General features: G+C 39.3%; 1 protein-coding gene across 1 annotated transcript; it reads right to left on the bottom strand.

The window, feature by feature from the left end:
• Window positions 1-686: 686 nt before the first annotated feature.
• LOC121164006 (cytochrome P450 2C3-like) lies at window positions 687-16,065 on the bottom strand. Its single transcript, XM_040991834.1, has 11 exons — window positions 15,887-16,065; window positions 13,052-13,214; window positions 11,744-11,893; window positions 10,965-10,971; window positions 8,954-9,113; window positions 6,332-6,505; window positions 5,995-6,136; window positions 3,787-3,974; window positions 2,302-2,443; window positions 971-1,186; window positions 687-930 (listed from the first exon to the last, which is right to left on the bottom strand). Exons 1-10 carry the CDS (start codon window positions 16,049-16,051, stop codon window positions 1,005-1,007), a joined length of 1,473 nt encoding a protein of 490 aa, XP_040847768.1. The 5' UTR covers window positions 16,052-16,065; the 3' UTR covers window positions 687-930; window positions 971-1,004.
• Window positions 16,066-16,277: the final 212 nt, after the last annotated feature.

Genomic DNA, 16,277 nt, shown 5'->3' with positions numbered 1-16,277 from the left:
GCTCTCTGTAAATTTGCCTTTCCAATAAAAATAAATAAAGCTTTTTAAAAAAAAATTATAAGTTCAGATACTCTTTGTAGCACAACCATTCCACATCCACAAAAACAGTCTAAATAGTGTAAGAATAATGATACAAACATACAATAATAGCACTTGTACTTAAGATTTTTTAAATCTAAATATCGCTGGATTAGGAAGTAGATCTCAACAGAATAATAATTTTGAAATTCTACACTAACATGCAATGAAGTACATGTATTTATGTGACTTGTAAGCGTATCTGTTATGTGTCATAGTTAAATAAGAGCTTCCAATACACACATGAAAAAAACAGGTACATGTTAGCCTGTTTATGTGTTCAAGTATAATCATATCCACACATTCCTTTATTGTTGAACTGATTATTATGCATTCAGTGTGTGTATGTGTGTACCTAACCACTGAATACAAGAAAGGGTATCCTGGAACAAACTGATATATTCCAACTTTAGCTCATGTTATTCCCTTGGGCTAAAGTAATTTTCTTTTGTTTTCTCCCTTTATCTGTATACACCTAAATACATACACCTACATGTTCATCATATATGTTTCCATATAGACAAGTAGCTATATTTCAATAGCATTGGGAAACACAGAATGTTCCAACGTCGAGACTTATTCCCATGTAAATTTATAGGCAGGAGAGATGAATGAACTTCAAAGTTTATTTTAGCATTTCTTGGATGCTTTTACAAGATTACGTTTGATTATTACTTTTCATTGCAACAAGATATCACACTTATATATGCTTTCCCATAGGTATGTACCATTGATGACAAGGTGCTTATGATTCAGGATTATATTCTAAAAATAATTCAACTGGTGATAAAACAGTGAGCTTTCTTTCATGCAGGATGATTTGAACTGGAGCTTCAAGGATGAAAACGTCAGAAGAGACAGAGCTCATGGTGTGATTCAGGCCATAAGACAGGCAGGACAGCCTCCCTCTGCATCTTATGTCTTCTTCAGACTGGAATGAAGCACAGTTCATAGAAGGGCGGGACAGAGCCCAACCCATTCAAAACAGGTGTAGTGTCAATATCCTTTGGGTCAACCAGGGGTTTCAAGGTAAACTGCTGCAAAATGTGGCTCAGGGTTAAGAACAACTCCATGCGGGCCAGGCCTTCTCCAGCACAAACTCTTTTTCCTGAAAAAACACACATCAATTAATCATTTATTGTGTTTCTGAATTAATACTCAAGGGACTTTAAATAAATATGTGATCACTGAATATGTTAATGAGTGATTAACTAATACATAACATCTTTAATTCTCATCCAAACCAAGGTTCTTTCATTTCTCTAACACACATTTCTGTTTGTGCCATACAAGTGTTTGCTGTGCACCCACATTCGAACTGCTCTGCTGAGCCTTGCCAATGCCATCATTCTTCACACACATTCGGTTGCATTCACACAATATGGGCTTCTTCATCTATCTCCCATCAGGTATTCAACAGATTTATTCCTACTCATCTAGATTTGAAAAGACATTCTTAACCTTCTCATATATCAGATTTCAAGAAATTAAATAACCACTGTCAATTATAAAAAGAATTGTCACAAGTGACCACATGCCATTCTGAGAGCCTCATTCCTTTCTACTCCTCAGTGCAGTTCCCCCAACTATTAACCAGTTCCCAAGTAGAGCCCACTGGAAGTTTATCTCAGACTGAGTCATTCCTTTAACTTCAGTGCTGACATCTTCTGCTCTACCTCATCATACTATTGATATTTTCCACATCCTTTAGAATTCACCTGATTTCACTGATTTTATGCAAGCACATGTTCAATGTATACAATATCACTTATCCTCAATCCCCTCTTTCAGAGGAAGAAAGGGGTTCGTTGGGAGTACATGGCTTTCCTCAGCAGGATATATCATCCAGCCAAAGATACCACAATGGAATCTGCCTAATTTTCTCATCCTTTCTCTTACATGAATCATCTGTTTCAGACTCCTATGTATATTCCTGGATCTGAGCATTTAATTGCTACATGTAAGGGTCCCAGTAAGTTTTACTGAGCAAACCTGCTGTTCAGGGCTGATGAGAAGAGCCTAAAGGGCTGGATTCCCAGGAGAAGCTCTAGAGAATCTCTGTGATAGATGAGAAAGCAGAAGCAGTGAGAGTAGCCTCAGCCCCAACCTAGACCTTGAGAATGCTGTCTCTGGGCTCATACAAAAAGGCAATTCCTACAGTCAGGAAAGTTCCCTCTCATCTCACAGGGCCCTGATGTGCAGATGAAATGGAAGCTTACTCACCTGCTGAGAAAGGCATGAAATGGTCACTCTTCCTAAAATTGCCATTTGCATCCAGGAAGTGGCCTGGATCAAACTTCTCAGGATTGGGAAACTCTTTGTCATCATACAGGACAGAAGTCAGAGATGTCATTATGTTTGTGCCCTGATAGAAAGAAAAACAATATAGAAATCATGAATGTAAAAAGCATAGCAGTCCCCCATTGCAATCTTTTGTTCTACAGATAGAGTCATTGAGGCATCCAAACAAGAATTATTTTCTAATGTCACAGAACAAAATAATGAACAATCCTTCCAGGTCTTGATTCATGCAGTGCCCAATTCAGACCACATTGTTCTGAGACCCATCCTCTCCAGTTTGTAGTCTGACAGTAGCATGACTTGGCAGAAAATCAAGGAATTCCCCCCACCCTGGGTCGTTGGTTTTGACAAGTAAATGATTCTGTTCTCTAATATAGCTGATATCACTGTAAATTCAGCTTATTCCTTTCAGAATCAAGTGTGAGAGTCTTTTATCATATTCTTCTGAAGTCTTCAATTTCCCACCAAGATGAGAAAGTGGTAACTACTCCACCTCTGGCTATATTCTTCCCATGAATTTTCACATTTGTAAAGGAAAAAATGAATTTATATTCAATTTCTGCAAGGCTTTTCCTTAAATGAGAGACTTAGTATAAGTTAATGTTTACCTTTACAAATCAATGACTCTTCCTCTTTATAAAATTGCATACAATCTGAACTCCTCACTGAATGAACTGTTAAATAACAAGAGGGAAAGAATCCTCCTGAGAAGAAAGGTGTCACACAAGGGCCACAGAAGAGACTTCAAAGGCACTGCATCTAGCTAAGGTTGCAAATCCAGGGCAGGGAAACTGGGAAAGCTCCCTTCCAGGACACTTGATTTCACCTCTGGGTGGAAAGCCAAGACCCCTGAGAAAAAGATGGTGAGGAAGTTAGAAGTTCAAGGAGAGGTCAGGGTTCAAAGTAGCATTGTGGAGGATATTAAACAAGTTCAGATGGGGTGCAAATCAGGACTGTGGGGCACAGCTGATGATATTTTTAGAGTTCATGAAAACAATTCCAACAAACTTGGAGTTAGCAATAACAACAGCATCCTGCTAAACAGCATGGTCTTTTTCAGAAGCCATCAGCAACCCAAAGACCAACAGAGATGAAGGAAACCATTGTACTGGACATTTTACTAGTAGCAAAACAGAAAGTAGTCAGACAGGTTGAAATCTAGGATGCTAATTATTTATTAAGAAAAATAGAACACTCAGTGGAAAACAGGGAAGTAGACAAAAAATTGCACAGCTTGACACAGAGATTGTGGAAATAACTATAAACTAAAAATCTTGTGGGGATATAAACATTCTTATAGAATAATTTATCAACAAACTAAAAGGTAAGGAGCATAAAAATCACAGGGTAAAATGCCTGAGTAACTGAGGATCCCTGAGGAGATGTGTAGATGAAACTGCATCTCACCTTTGGGATAAAGTAGTCTCTGAATTTAACATTCTTAGTCACTTCATGGGGCAGATTTACTGGGACGAGGTCGATGTATCTCTGGATCTCATGCATAACAGCGTCCGTGTAGGGCATGCGGCTCCTGTCCTGCATGCAGGGGCTCCGATTTCTGCCAACCACACGCTCAATCTCTTCACGGACTTTAGCTGCAAAGGCAAGAATCAAAGCTTGCGTTTGGCACTGACAAAGATATGAAGTACCTTCAGTGGTTCCCCTCATCACTGTCATGCTGTGACATGAGATGTGGAGGCATGAATGAATACAGTGCTACCTTAGAAAGAAAAAAAAAGAGGTGTTTCAATTTCCTGGGAAAATTGCAAGTTCATTATACACTTAAACATGTGTGCATATATGAAACACAGCTGTATCATGAAATTCATTTCCCAATCCAGAGCTTGTATGTATGGACTATTTGGGGTTCTGCAATTTGAGAATTCATCAAAGAAGATGAACTTCAATAATTTTGTGGATGCCAGCTTTTATCTTAAATGCCAATTTCAAAAGTATGAAATGTTTCATGTATAACATGTTTAAAAGTAGAACAAGGTGATAAGGTGCTTAATTGGTACTGCACAGAGGCATAGGAATTAAGATACCATTTATGAAGTTGTGATTCATGATTAATAAGCTGAACTATTCATTTTATCATTTATTTTGTAACAATTAAGAATAGTTCTATATGCTGAGTGTTATTTTGCGTATTTTACTGAGGCCCAACCTAGGCAAGTACACCACTTTCCTAAGATTACACAGAGAATGGGTGGCTTTCCCATGAGATCTCCCTTAAACAAACAAGGAGTCAGAGATGTAGTGCAATAGCCATGATTCTAGGCAAACACAGCTTCAACTAGGAAAGGAACAACACCAAGTCACCAGTACTAGTGTTAGTAACCCAATCCCAAGTCACCAGTACTAGTGTTAGTAACCCAATCCCAAAGTAGCAATCCCATGATATCATGTTGGTCTAGCAGTTATTACTAGATGAAGATCTGTCTTTCCTATGGAGTATGTGGAAATTCCAGGCTTGAGAACAAGAACAAACGTGTGAATCACACACAAGTTTAATTTTACCTTCCCAGATTGAGAAAATGGATTTTCATCCAGAAGAGAGTGACGACACAGAGTTTTAAAGAACACTGATAAAATCAGAACGCTCAGAAGAATGCCAGAGTAACGACAAACAAGGGAAGAATGAAGAGTAAAATCTATAGGGAGAGACTATATAAAACATTAAATGGAAAGTCTAAGTCACAGAGAAAAGCATGTAAGAGGAGCTATTGCAATGCTCTTCGTCTGCACAAGATTTAAAGGTTGGGAGTCAATGTCCTACACTATTTTCAGCTGTTATCATGGCAGGACGTATGCAGCTGAGGAAGTCTGAGTCATGGGAAAAGCCCAGAGGTAGCATGACTCACAAAGGCCAGCAGAAGGGGTGTGCAGCCTGTGCTTCTGCATGGCATTACAAGGAAAGCTTCTCCTATTCATAGGAGAGGAAAAGGGGGACCCAAAAGTGAGAACATGGGATGCCAGTCTCCTGAAGACAAGCACTGTTAAATGTAATCATACTAACCATGTCTCAACGCACCAAAATCTAAAACATGACACAGTAATAAAGAACACCTTCTCTTAGATAGGACACCATAACGAGGTAGAAAAAAATGGAAAAGCTACATCTCCAAGAGAAGTCGGTGACGCATTTAAGAAATTTCTTTTTAAAAAGAGGGTCTTTTCCTACCGTGGCTATAACTCCTCTTAACAGATGAATGGATCTTTTTGTGGTCACAGATTGTGTTCTTGTTAGGCAAATCTCTGCATCCTAACAGTTGAGTAGAAGTGCTTTTTGAGAAGATAAATTTATCTGGGCATGGAAAGCATCTACTTTTCTGCAGATCCTGAGACAATAGCTTCTACACCTGTCCACAGCTGAGTAAAGGACTCAGGGTGCTCTTCCGTAGCTATTGCTGTAGTATACTTGGCACACTGTCAGGAGAAACAGCTGCCTCTCCCCTCCCAGTCTCTGTTATTAAAATATGCCATTATATCTTTAAGTTATTTCACATGAACTAAATCCATCTAGTAGTAGTTACATGCACTTTTCCTGGAAATGCTTTCCATACACTTTCTAGACAGTTCTCATTGTTGTTCTGCTTTCATCTAGAATCGTACCTGCGACCTCAGGGTGTTTCAGCAGGAGCAAGAGTCCATATCGAATTGTAGTACTTGTGGTTTCTGTTCCTGCAGTAAACAGATCCCATATACTAACAAACAGGTTGTCCAGGGTAAATTCAGACTTTTCATTGTATTTCTCCTAGGATTGAATACCAGAATTAATTGTTCAGCACATGTATTATAAATAGCATATAAAAAAGAGGGTGTGCAAGCAATGAATACATCTTAGAAGAGGAAAATTTTATTTAATATCCCAGAAACCAAGAGAAACAAAGGTAATCCAGAAGTCACATCACACAGAGAGATTAAGTAGAAAAGTATGGTCACATCATACCTTTTCCATTTTAATCAGGAAATAGTCAATATAATCTCGAGGGTTATTCAAGTCCAAAGATTCTTGATGCTCTCTTACTTTCTCCAAAATAAACTTTTTTTGGGCGGCAATGTTGTTAAACAACTCGTTATGACACCCAGGGAGACAACGTAAAACAGGGAAAGCATTATAAAACTAAAAGAGGAAAGAATCCTTTATTAGTTCATTCAGCAGCAGTTCAGGACCTTACTAGGTGTCACATACCATCTGCTACATGTGGAGTAGATAAAGATAAATAAGACTTGCTTCCTGACATTTAGAGAAGAGGGCACAGAACAAAACAGTTACGGTTAGAAGATGAACAGGTTGCAAATCAACTTCAAACCCTCTCACACTCATTTCCCTCTCTGTAGGAATACAAGAACTTGCCCTGTTGTCAGCTCAATCCACCCGAGAACACTGACTTCAAAAGGTAAGTTTGTGATTCTATGGCACCACTTGAGTGTGACCAGAGCTGGAATCCACTTTGGCCTATGTGCATTTTTCTGGGGTGTCACCTCAAAGTGGATGGGACTTACGCACTTTTGCTATGACAAGAAACGGTACATCATAAACATTAATCCCCAAACGATCAAGCATTCTGTTCATAGGCATTCACTGTCCCTTTGAGTGTGCACATCCACCTGACTCATTGGGCTTTTGCAGCTCCAAGTGCCCACTGACTCTGCTTCACACAATCCCTTAGAGACTTCACACCCTTGAGACACTGAAACAATGTATTCTTGCTAGTGGAATAAATAATAGAATCAGACTCAACAAGAACTAGATTTCAAAACCAGCTCCCTGTGGTCTTCAATAAGCCACTTTGGAAAATAAGCTGATTAGTTCTGAGTCCTAATTTCCTGTTTCAAGGATTGAACAGGTTAGACTATTTGTATTCTTTGATACTTGCCAGGAAGAAGGTATCCTGACCATGAATCTTCACAGAAACTTAAAGGGGGGTTTCACTGCAAATATTATTTTATTGTGCTTATAATTCTAAATTTGCCACTGTAACCAAGCTTATTCACATTTATAACAGCATGATGTTAAAGACTGAAGTGTTTTCCAACCACAATTAGAAGTTGAGAAAGAACACTGAAGTTCATACGAATTGTTAGCTGAATTACAATTAAATTCCAAAGTATCAGTTACTATCTACTAAGCACCTCCTCTTTCAGTTAGTATTGGATTGGGGACTAAAAATATGTGCAGTTTGAGTCTATACATTTTTTTTAAATTATGTATTTCTGAACTAATGTTGTTCACAGATCTCTTGGTAGGGTTGAAGTTTCTACTGCTAAGAACTTTGGAGTTTATGTAATTTCTCTTTCAGACCTATAGACTCATGTTTAGTTCCCCACACTTTGGTTGAACTTCAAGTATTGTCAGGTCTGGCTGGTAGTACCTGGGATTCACTTTGGCCCCCAGGCACATGGTCTAAAGGCTGACACTGAACATTTCCAAGTAGGAAGGTCAGCACATGCCCAAGGCATACTGGACAACACCAAGTACATGTGCTGGGCAACCCTGGAGATCATGAATTGTAGCTTTTTTTCAAAAAAATTTATTTTTATTGGAAAGGCAGATATACAGAGAGGAGGAAAGAGAGAGAGAAAGATCCTCTGTCCTCTGATTCACTCCCCAGTGGCTGCAATAACCAGAGCTGAGCTGATCTGAAGCCAGCAGCCTGGAGCCTCCTCTGGGTCTCTCTTGTGGGTACAGGGTCCCAAAGCTTTGGGCCGTTCTCCAATGCTTTCCCAGGCTACAAGCAGGGAGCTGGATGGGAAGCAAGGCCACCAGGACATGAACCAGCACCTATATGGAATCCCAGCACATGTAAGGCAAGGACTTTAGCTGCTAGGCTACCACACTGAGCCTGCATTGTAGCTTTTAATGATTGCACAATATAACTTACACATATTTTACGATACTGTATCATAGTAATAAATCAATTTTATATCATCAATCTCTATAATTGTAAACATTGCACAAAATGGAATATAGGATGTCTCAAAGCAAATCTTTCTAGCAATAAAGAACTCTGATAGTATGTTTTTCTTCATATTCTGCTTTATTGCATGCTTCAAGTTTCATCTCAACACATTAAGTTGATATGTTAACACATGTGGTTACAAATGGTAGTGTGGTAAATATATTGATATTTAAAATAGGCAAGGGGGCCCGGCACAATAGTATAGTGGTTAAAGTCCTCGCATTGAAAGCACCAGGATCCCATATGGGCACTGGTTCTAGTTCCAGCAGCCCTGCTTCCCATCCAGCTCCCTGCTTATGGCCTGGGAAAGCAATTGAGCACAGCTCAAAGCCTTGGGACCCTGCACTTGCGTGGGCGACCCAGAAGAGTTCCTGGCTCCTGGCTTTGGATTGGCTCAGCTCCAGCTGTTACAGCCACTTGGGGAGTGAATCATTGGATGGAAGACCTTCCTCTCTATCTCTCCTCCTCTCTGTATATCTGCCTTTCCAATAAAAATAAATTAATCTTTTTAAAAAATAATAAAATAAAATAGGCAGGTAGAAGGTGATAGACTTGAGCAATAGATCAACCAGAAATTTTCTTTTGATTTAAATACAATGAGACCTTACCTGTATCCAGGGACTGCTTACAATCCTGAGGTTTTCATGAAAATACTTGACCAACGCTTGAAACTTTGGATCACTGTATTCAAAACGATTCTGGAAAATGATGGAGCAGATCACATTGCAGGGAACGTAGGACAGAAGGGAGGAAGGATCACGGGGGATGCTGAGAGAAAGCGAAAACAGGGAGTAAGTACACAGTCCCCACAGAAATCTTCAAGTGACTGCTGATTATGTTTCCCAAACACAATGTTTCAATCCAGTCCGGTTTTTAGTATTCCCCCAAAATTTCTCCTATTTAAGCCATTTCTAAATGTCCTTAACCAAGATAAGAGAACAAGTGAAAAGAATTTATTCTAAAATATCTATCAATGTCAGCAATTTAAATCTCAGTGTGGATGCTTCCTCAGCAGGTCCACAAAAAATTGAGCAAGCTAATATCAAAGCCAAGAGACTGAAACAACTTGGAATTTGTATTTCCAAAACTCATTTGAAACAACTGTCATACTATCTTGCAGAAGAGCAGTATAAAAAGAAACTTTAGAATTGCCTTCAAATTGTTCCTAAAATGTTTTTGGAAACCAGTTTCCCATAGATAATAAAGAACACAATTTCAGTTTTTGAAATTTGACTGTTGACAACTCATAAACCTCACTGTCCTCCATTTTCCCTTCTGTTCACACATGGACAAGTGGATCAAAGTGCCCAACGGCTCTCTCCTTTACCTCAAGTACCAGGTCTAGTCCACACAGGTCCTTGCCCACACATGGCAATCATTTTACTCCTCTCCTCCCTAAACACCATGAAAACCTCAAACCAATATTCTGTCCCTGCTTTCTCACACAATATTCAGATTTGGAAATCACCCTGCTCTTCAAAGAAGGCAGTAAATGAAGACTTTTCCTGGGATGTTGATGTGTGCATGGCATCATTAGCCTCAACATCCCAACCAGAATTCAGGAGAATTTTCACTGCTGCCTGTCGGCAGCAACAAATACAAATTGCTAAATTACATGCACAAGATGCTGCACAAATCTGTGAAAAGAATTCTCAACCCTTAGAAATATCCAGAGATGAAAGGGCTTCCCCAAAGCAATAAGGTTCCACAAATCGGGGATCAGGCAGAGGTAGGTTAGCAAGGTCAGGTTCCTGACAAAAGATCACAGTCAACGTGGGAAAAGTCAAATCAATTGATGGTGAGTTCTCCTTGAAATATAAATTCATTGCAAAAACATCAATTCCTGCAAAATGTATATCAAAGTTCAATACTCATTAAGTATTTCTATTTATAAATTTCATCCAAAGAAGATTGTCCAAAAACACAATGAGTTAAAAAGATTGTAACTGTGTCCTAATAGAAAATGTATAAACAATCCTAGCCAAAAACTAAAAGCCAGGTAAGAAAATTGTGGTAAGTCTAACATAATGGAATGTTTTACCATTGAATTAATTAAGCATATTAACATATCTAGGTGGGCAGAATCAGGCTGGATGCCAGCACCCATTGGTTCTTATAGAAGACATGGCTGGAAACAGAAGTAACCCAGCAATTGCAACCACCAACATATGCATAAGCTGATTGGGGGCGACAGGCTGTTCTGGACCCTGTACTGGCATGCACACACAGGAGTCAGGCCAGGAAACACCTCAGACAGTTTGTTTGAGGATCCCTTGAACTGAACTGCTGATCTCAGAACCCCAACCATGAAGAGAAGTGCAGGTTTCAATGGTCTGACTATAGAGTGCAAGTGTCAAAGCCGAGCCTCTCAGAGGCTCAGATGGAACAGTAGACAGCATATCCAGGTGTACATGGAGGATATAGCAGTCTATCGGAACCTGCAGAGGACACCTGGAACCACAACAGTACAGAGAATAGAACAAATTAATATTTACCCCAGCTATGTGTTGGCAGTGAAAATCTGGGAAAACGGAGACTCTAAAGTAAACTGTGTCAGTCAGTGGGTTCTAGAAATATTTAATCATGTTTGGAATGGTGAGATTGGCAGCAATTCAGAACTATTGGGCTATTAAAACCACAGTGTGGCAATAAGAACCTAAGGCTGCTAGCTCATTACATCAATGTTCACATTTCCTGTGCACACAGCTGAACACATCATCCAGTTCCTCTGACAACTCTATGTGGTCCATTTACGAAGCTGTATTTTATGTTAAGCCAGCACTTGCAATGTTGGGATCCCATATGTAAGCAAAAGTTTGAGCACCCGTTATTATATTTCTGATCTAGCTCCTTGCTAATGGGCCTGGAAAAGCACGGGGTGCTGGTCCAGGTTCATGGGCTCATGCCAGCCATGTGGGAGATTTCAATGCATCTCTAGGCTCCTGGCTTGAACCTGACCCAACACAGATCATTGTGGCAATTCTGGAGTGAACCCCTGAATGAAAGTTTTCTCTCTCTATCTCTCTCTCTCTCATTCTGATTTTCAGATAACCTTTTATTTCATATACAATATTATAGCCAACAGATGTGCTAGAAGTTTTTTGGCCTGCTTCCATTCCTGGCCTATAAACTCATTGCACTATTCTTGATCCTTTCCTCTTCCATTGCCACACTAAGCGTTGGACTCTGGGTTACACTGGAGACAAGATGCCAAAGGTTTAAAGCCCAAATCAACCTGTGTCTGAGAAGAATTTTGTGCCCCACTTAACTTCTACAACTCTCATGTACACAAAAGTGCATTCCAGTTGTTTAGGATCTTCCACCTAATTTTTAGCCCATTCATAATAGCATTTAGTCTACCCAAACTGTTATTGTGAATTAAATAAAGAAAGAAGCACCATTGGTTTTCTTTAATTCTTCTACCAGACACAAGGCTTCCTCTTGAATCCGATCTTCAACAGTTTTTTTCCCCATTCCCATATTCCGCAAAACCGTGAGTGAGAAACGCCGGGTTTCCTTCCAACATTCACCATTGCTGAAAATAATTCCTATCATGAAAAAAAAATCAAGGATATCTATTAATGTCATTCGTTACAGGTGAGATCAGACAATATCAAGAAATGATACTGATAAGCAGAGATGCCAATATAGTGACATCAGCTACCGTTATTCTTGTGCCTCCTGCACTAGCCTACTCTCTCAGTGCAACTTGGGATTCTACTGTCATCACTTTTTGGTCTTATATATCACTAAACCTTTATTTTATCAAACCCTCAAAACTTCAGATTTACTCTGTAATGGAAGTATTTTGTGTCTATTTTTCCCTTAAAGCAGGTTGAAGTGGAGTCATCGAGCCTGCCCTCTGATGACAGAGGTAATAAATCAGTTAAACTTTCAGAGATGAATATATTTATTGCAAATGAACATTGAAAGAAAAGAGACTTTGATGTTCAAGAGAAGTTGAGATAACTTTTGTGTGTTTCATGACAATCTTGTTGCTCATTTCAACATTCTCTTTCTGTTCAAACTCCCATCAAAGGTGACTTGCTGTGGTTTCCACACGCTTGGAGTATTCACCTTCTGCAAAGATCACCTGGAGATAACCCCATCATAAGTCAAGAAGCATCCTCATGTGATGAGTAAACTTTTGCTTAGACCACTGAAGTCTCTGCTCACTGTATGCTTCTTCATGATCCTCTCCCCACAGCACATCTGCCACTAAGTGGCATAGGCCACTGGATGTCAATTCTTATGCTTAGGAATAAAGCACTGACGACAAGTCTAGATGTTCTAACCTATGGTGATCACAGGTGTATTATACAAGCTTCCAAAAACACTCTTGGGATTTATGACTCAAGCTAAGAAGCAAAATAGTTGGTGAGTAAAACCATTCAACCACTTAGCCATTTTCCTCTAAGATCTCTTTCCTTATCTCCCTAGTCTCAGAGGTACAATTTAACATGAATGAGAACAAATTCAAAGACGACTACTAGGCTTGTAAAACTAATCTCATGAAAATACTGTATCACAATCATAGTATTTAAAAATGGTTTAATAATCATTTGCCAAATTATTCTCAAGCTTATTTTTCAATTATGGCAAGTCTTTCAAACATTTCCCTAAATGATTCTGATTTCTCAATTCTTTAGCTTGTTTGTAATCTTTGCAACCTATAAGTAATGAACCTTTTATCAACAGAAACATACCTAAGCCTTGGAGCACTTTGTCCATCACTGGGAAAATCCCTCTTCCAGCAAATTCCTCTGCCCGATCAATCAGTGCCTCCTTTACAGCCTCATAGCCGTGCAAGACCACAGTGGGCTTCATGCCAAAATACACAGTGAACACAGGGCCATACTCTTTGGCTAGCTAGAAAAAGAACAGGAGGTGAAAATGAAAGGAATAGCAAAGACTTGGTGTTGATAGGTAAGACAAATATTTTAATATTACTCAAGACACATTTAATATTTTTCCATTTATTATTAAAAATGTCAAGGAGGACATCATGCTGCAAAAAAATAAGATACAGAAAGACAAATACCACATGTTCTTTCTTTATGGCAGATGAAATTAAACTAGAAGACAATTTTAAAAATAAAAGCCAGAGAAGAAAGAACATGCACTTGTATGTCAATATTGCCAGTATGCAGTTTTGGAGCTCTTAATGAAAAGATTTCAAATTCAAAGTAATTAATTTAATAAAAAAATACATTATTTAAATGATAATTATTACTATATTATTAGTAACATTGCAGTTACCATTATCATCTGCAGTTTATTGAGTCCAAACAACTTAGCAGGATGTGTATTATGCCATGTTCATGTTACTTTATTAATTTTTACTACAAAAACTGTAAATATAGCAAATCTCTGCCTTCTCTATGCAGTTAGAAAAGAATGAAATGTTTCTTCTCTTTAATAGACAGTTATCCCACTGGCCAAAGTTTAAATTAGCAATTATGCTTCATTATATAATCTCCCAGACTTCTTTTGTTACTGTCAGAATGTTAAGGTTTCTAAGTTGTGATAATACATAAGGAAATGGAACCTGGCCATGCAAGGTTCTTGTGGTGCCGGCTGAGCACTAATGGGTATCTGAGAGGGCTGGGAGCAACAGGGGCTCAGATCAGTCCAGATCAGTAAGCACATTCTGTATCCCATTTCAGAGAGGGCACAAACTCTAACTGACCCAGAAGCAACAATTTACCCTTCTATAGGAAGGAATCAGGTTTGCTGGGCCTGGCCCGATAGTGTAATGGTAAAAGTCCTCGCCTTGCACGCGCCGGGATCCCATATGGTCATTGGTTCTAATCCCAGTGGCCCCATTTCCCATCCAGCTCCCTGCTTGTGATATGGGAAAGCAGTCAAGGACAGCCCAAAGCCTTGGGACCCTGCACTTGAGTGGGAGACCCAGAAGAGCTCCTGGCTCCTGGCTTCGTATTGGCTCAGCTCCAGCTGTTGTGGTCACTTGGGGAGTGAATCATTGGATGGAAGATCTTCCTCTCTGTCTCTCCTCCTCTCTGTATATCTGCCTTTTCAATAAAAATGGAAATCAGTCTGGAGAACACTCAAACAACTCAAAATCTGCATACCATATGACCCAGCAATAGCACTCCTAGGAATATATCCAAAACACCTGTTTTACGACAAACCAACATGCATCCCTATGTTCATTGCAGCACAATCAGTAATTGCAAAAACATGGAAGCAACCAAAATGCCCATCAGCAGAAGATTGGATAAGAAAGCTTTGGTTCATCTACTCCATGGAATACTACTCAGCTATTAAAAAAAACAAAATGCAGTTCTTTGTGGCTAATGGGCACAACTGGAAACTATAATGCTAAGGGAAATGAGCGAATCCCAAAAGGTTAGATACCACATGTTTGCCTTGATTTAACCTGTAATTTTTTGTTTGGTTGTTTGTTATTTTTTGAACCTGTCATTGATACTGTCTCAACCCAGATGTTTCGAAGAATGGAACTTGCATTATTTTTAACATATTGTTTACCCATTACTATGTCAATTACTTCCATAATGTTGTATATTGATACTGAGGCCTTGTTGGGGCTTTTAACTGACCGGATCTTTACTCTGTTAGACCTATCTTCAGACCATAGAAGGTCTCCCCAAGAGGCCACTGAACTTATCTGGACAATAAGACGCTGAACTTTATGCTAGGCATGTGTTTGCAAGCAATGAATCTCAACTGAACTTGAACTATGGTTATGCAACAAGGTGGAGGAATCCACCATGAGGGGAGGGGTATGGGAGGGGTGGGGGGAATCCCCAGTGCCTATAAAACTGTACTACATAATACAATGTAAGCAACAATAAAAAAAAAAAAAAATTTAAAAAAAAAAAAAAAGGAACCAGGTTTCCTTTAGAACTATTACATGAAGAACAATGAATGAAACTAAGATCGGGTTAATTTCCATTAGACTTTGCCCACGAATATTTACAAAATAAGGCACCATGTCACAATAGGGAGAGTGCATTCTTTGCATTTTCAACATCTGTCTCACAGATATCACTCTCTTCTAGCCATCTACATTCTAAAACCACATCAGGATATATAGAGACACTCCCTTTTAAAAGCTTGGTATCTTTTTTTTTTAAAGATTTATTTTTTATTATTTTTTCATTGGAAAGGCGGATATACAGAGAGGAGAGACAGAGAGGAAGATCTTCCATCCGATGATTCACTCCCCAAGTGAGCGCAATGGCCGATGCTATGTCGATCCGAAGCCAGAAGACTCTTCTGGGTCTCCCACACAGGTGCAGGGTCCCAAAGCTTTGGGCTGTCCTCGACTGCTTTCCCGGGCCACAGGCAGGGAGCTGGAAGGGAAGCGGGGCTGCCGGGATTAGAACCAGCGCCCATATGGGATCCCGGGCGTTCAAGGTGAGGACCTTAACCACTTGTGCCACCGCGCCAGGCCCAAGCCTGGTATCTTTAAGAATGGTGTCTGGGATCATTTATTCTTCAACTGTTGGACAGTCTTACTAACTCTGTACAAAACACAGAAAGAAAAACATACTTACCATGCTCATAGATTTGCTGATGTTCGCAGTATTAATCTGTAGAAGATTTCCAATAATTGGGATAGGGGTAGGGCCAGGTGGGAGCTTCCCTTTGCCATGGCTTCCTTTCCAAAGAAAAAGAAGAACTAAGCAAGAGAGACAAATCACCACAACAAAGAGATCCATTGACGTGATCTGTGCAGATGCAATTGAAATCTGAGATTCCAGAGTTATTTATAAGTGCATGCCAGCTTATTGCCACATAGGTACAAAGCCTTTGAACTTTGGATAAATATTGTTTAGCATCTGGCATGACAGTAGAAGAAAAACAGTCACAGTGTTGATTAAATAAATTGCAACTGGAAATCCATGCTAAAATTTAACTTCCACTTCTTCAAAATAATGGTCATAA

The sequence above is a fragment of the Ochotona curzoniae genome, unplaced genomic scaffold, assembly GCF_017591425.1.
Source record: "Ochotona curzoniae isolate NIBS_2020 unplaced genomic scaffold, NIBS_Ocur_1.0 contig_66, whole genome shotgun sequence".
Classification (NCBI taxonomy): Eukaryota; Metazoa; Chordata; class Mammalia; order Lagomorpha; family Ochotonidae; genus Ochotona; species Ochotona curzoniae.
This window is presented reverse-complemented; position numbering and strand designations above follow the sequence as displayed.

Bases quoted from the DNA above. Each gene is read 5' to 3' on its own strand.
- LOC121164006 (XM_040991834.1), bottom strand. From the start codon at position 16,051: ATGGATCTCTTTGTTGTGGTGATTTGTCTCTCTTGCTTAGTTCTTCTT. The intron at 13,215-15,886 runs GTAAGTATGTTT...TTCTTTTTCTAG, and splicing joins TCAGCAAATCTATGAGCATG to CTAGCCAAAGAGTATGGCCC. The intron at 1,187-2,301 runs GTGAGTAAGCTT...GTGTTTTTTCAG, and splicing joins TTTCATGCCTTTCTCAGCAG to GAAAAAGAGTTTGTGCTGGA.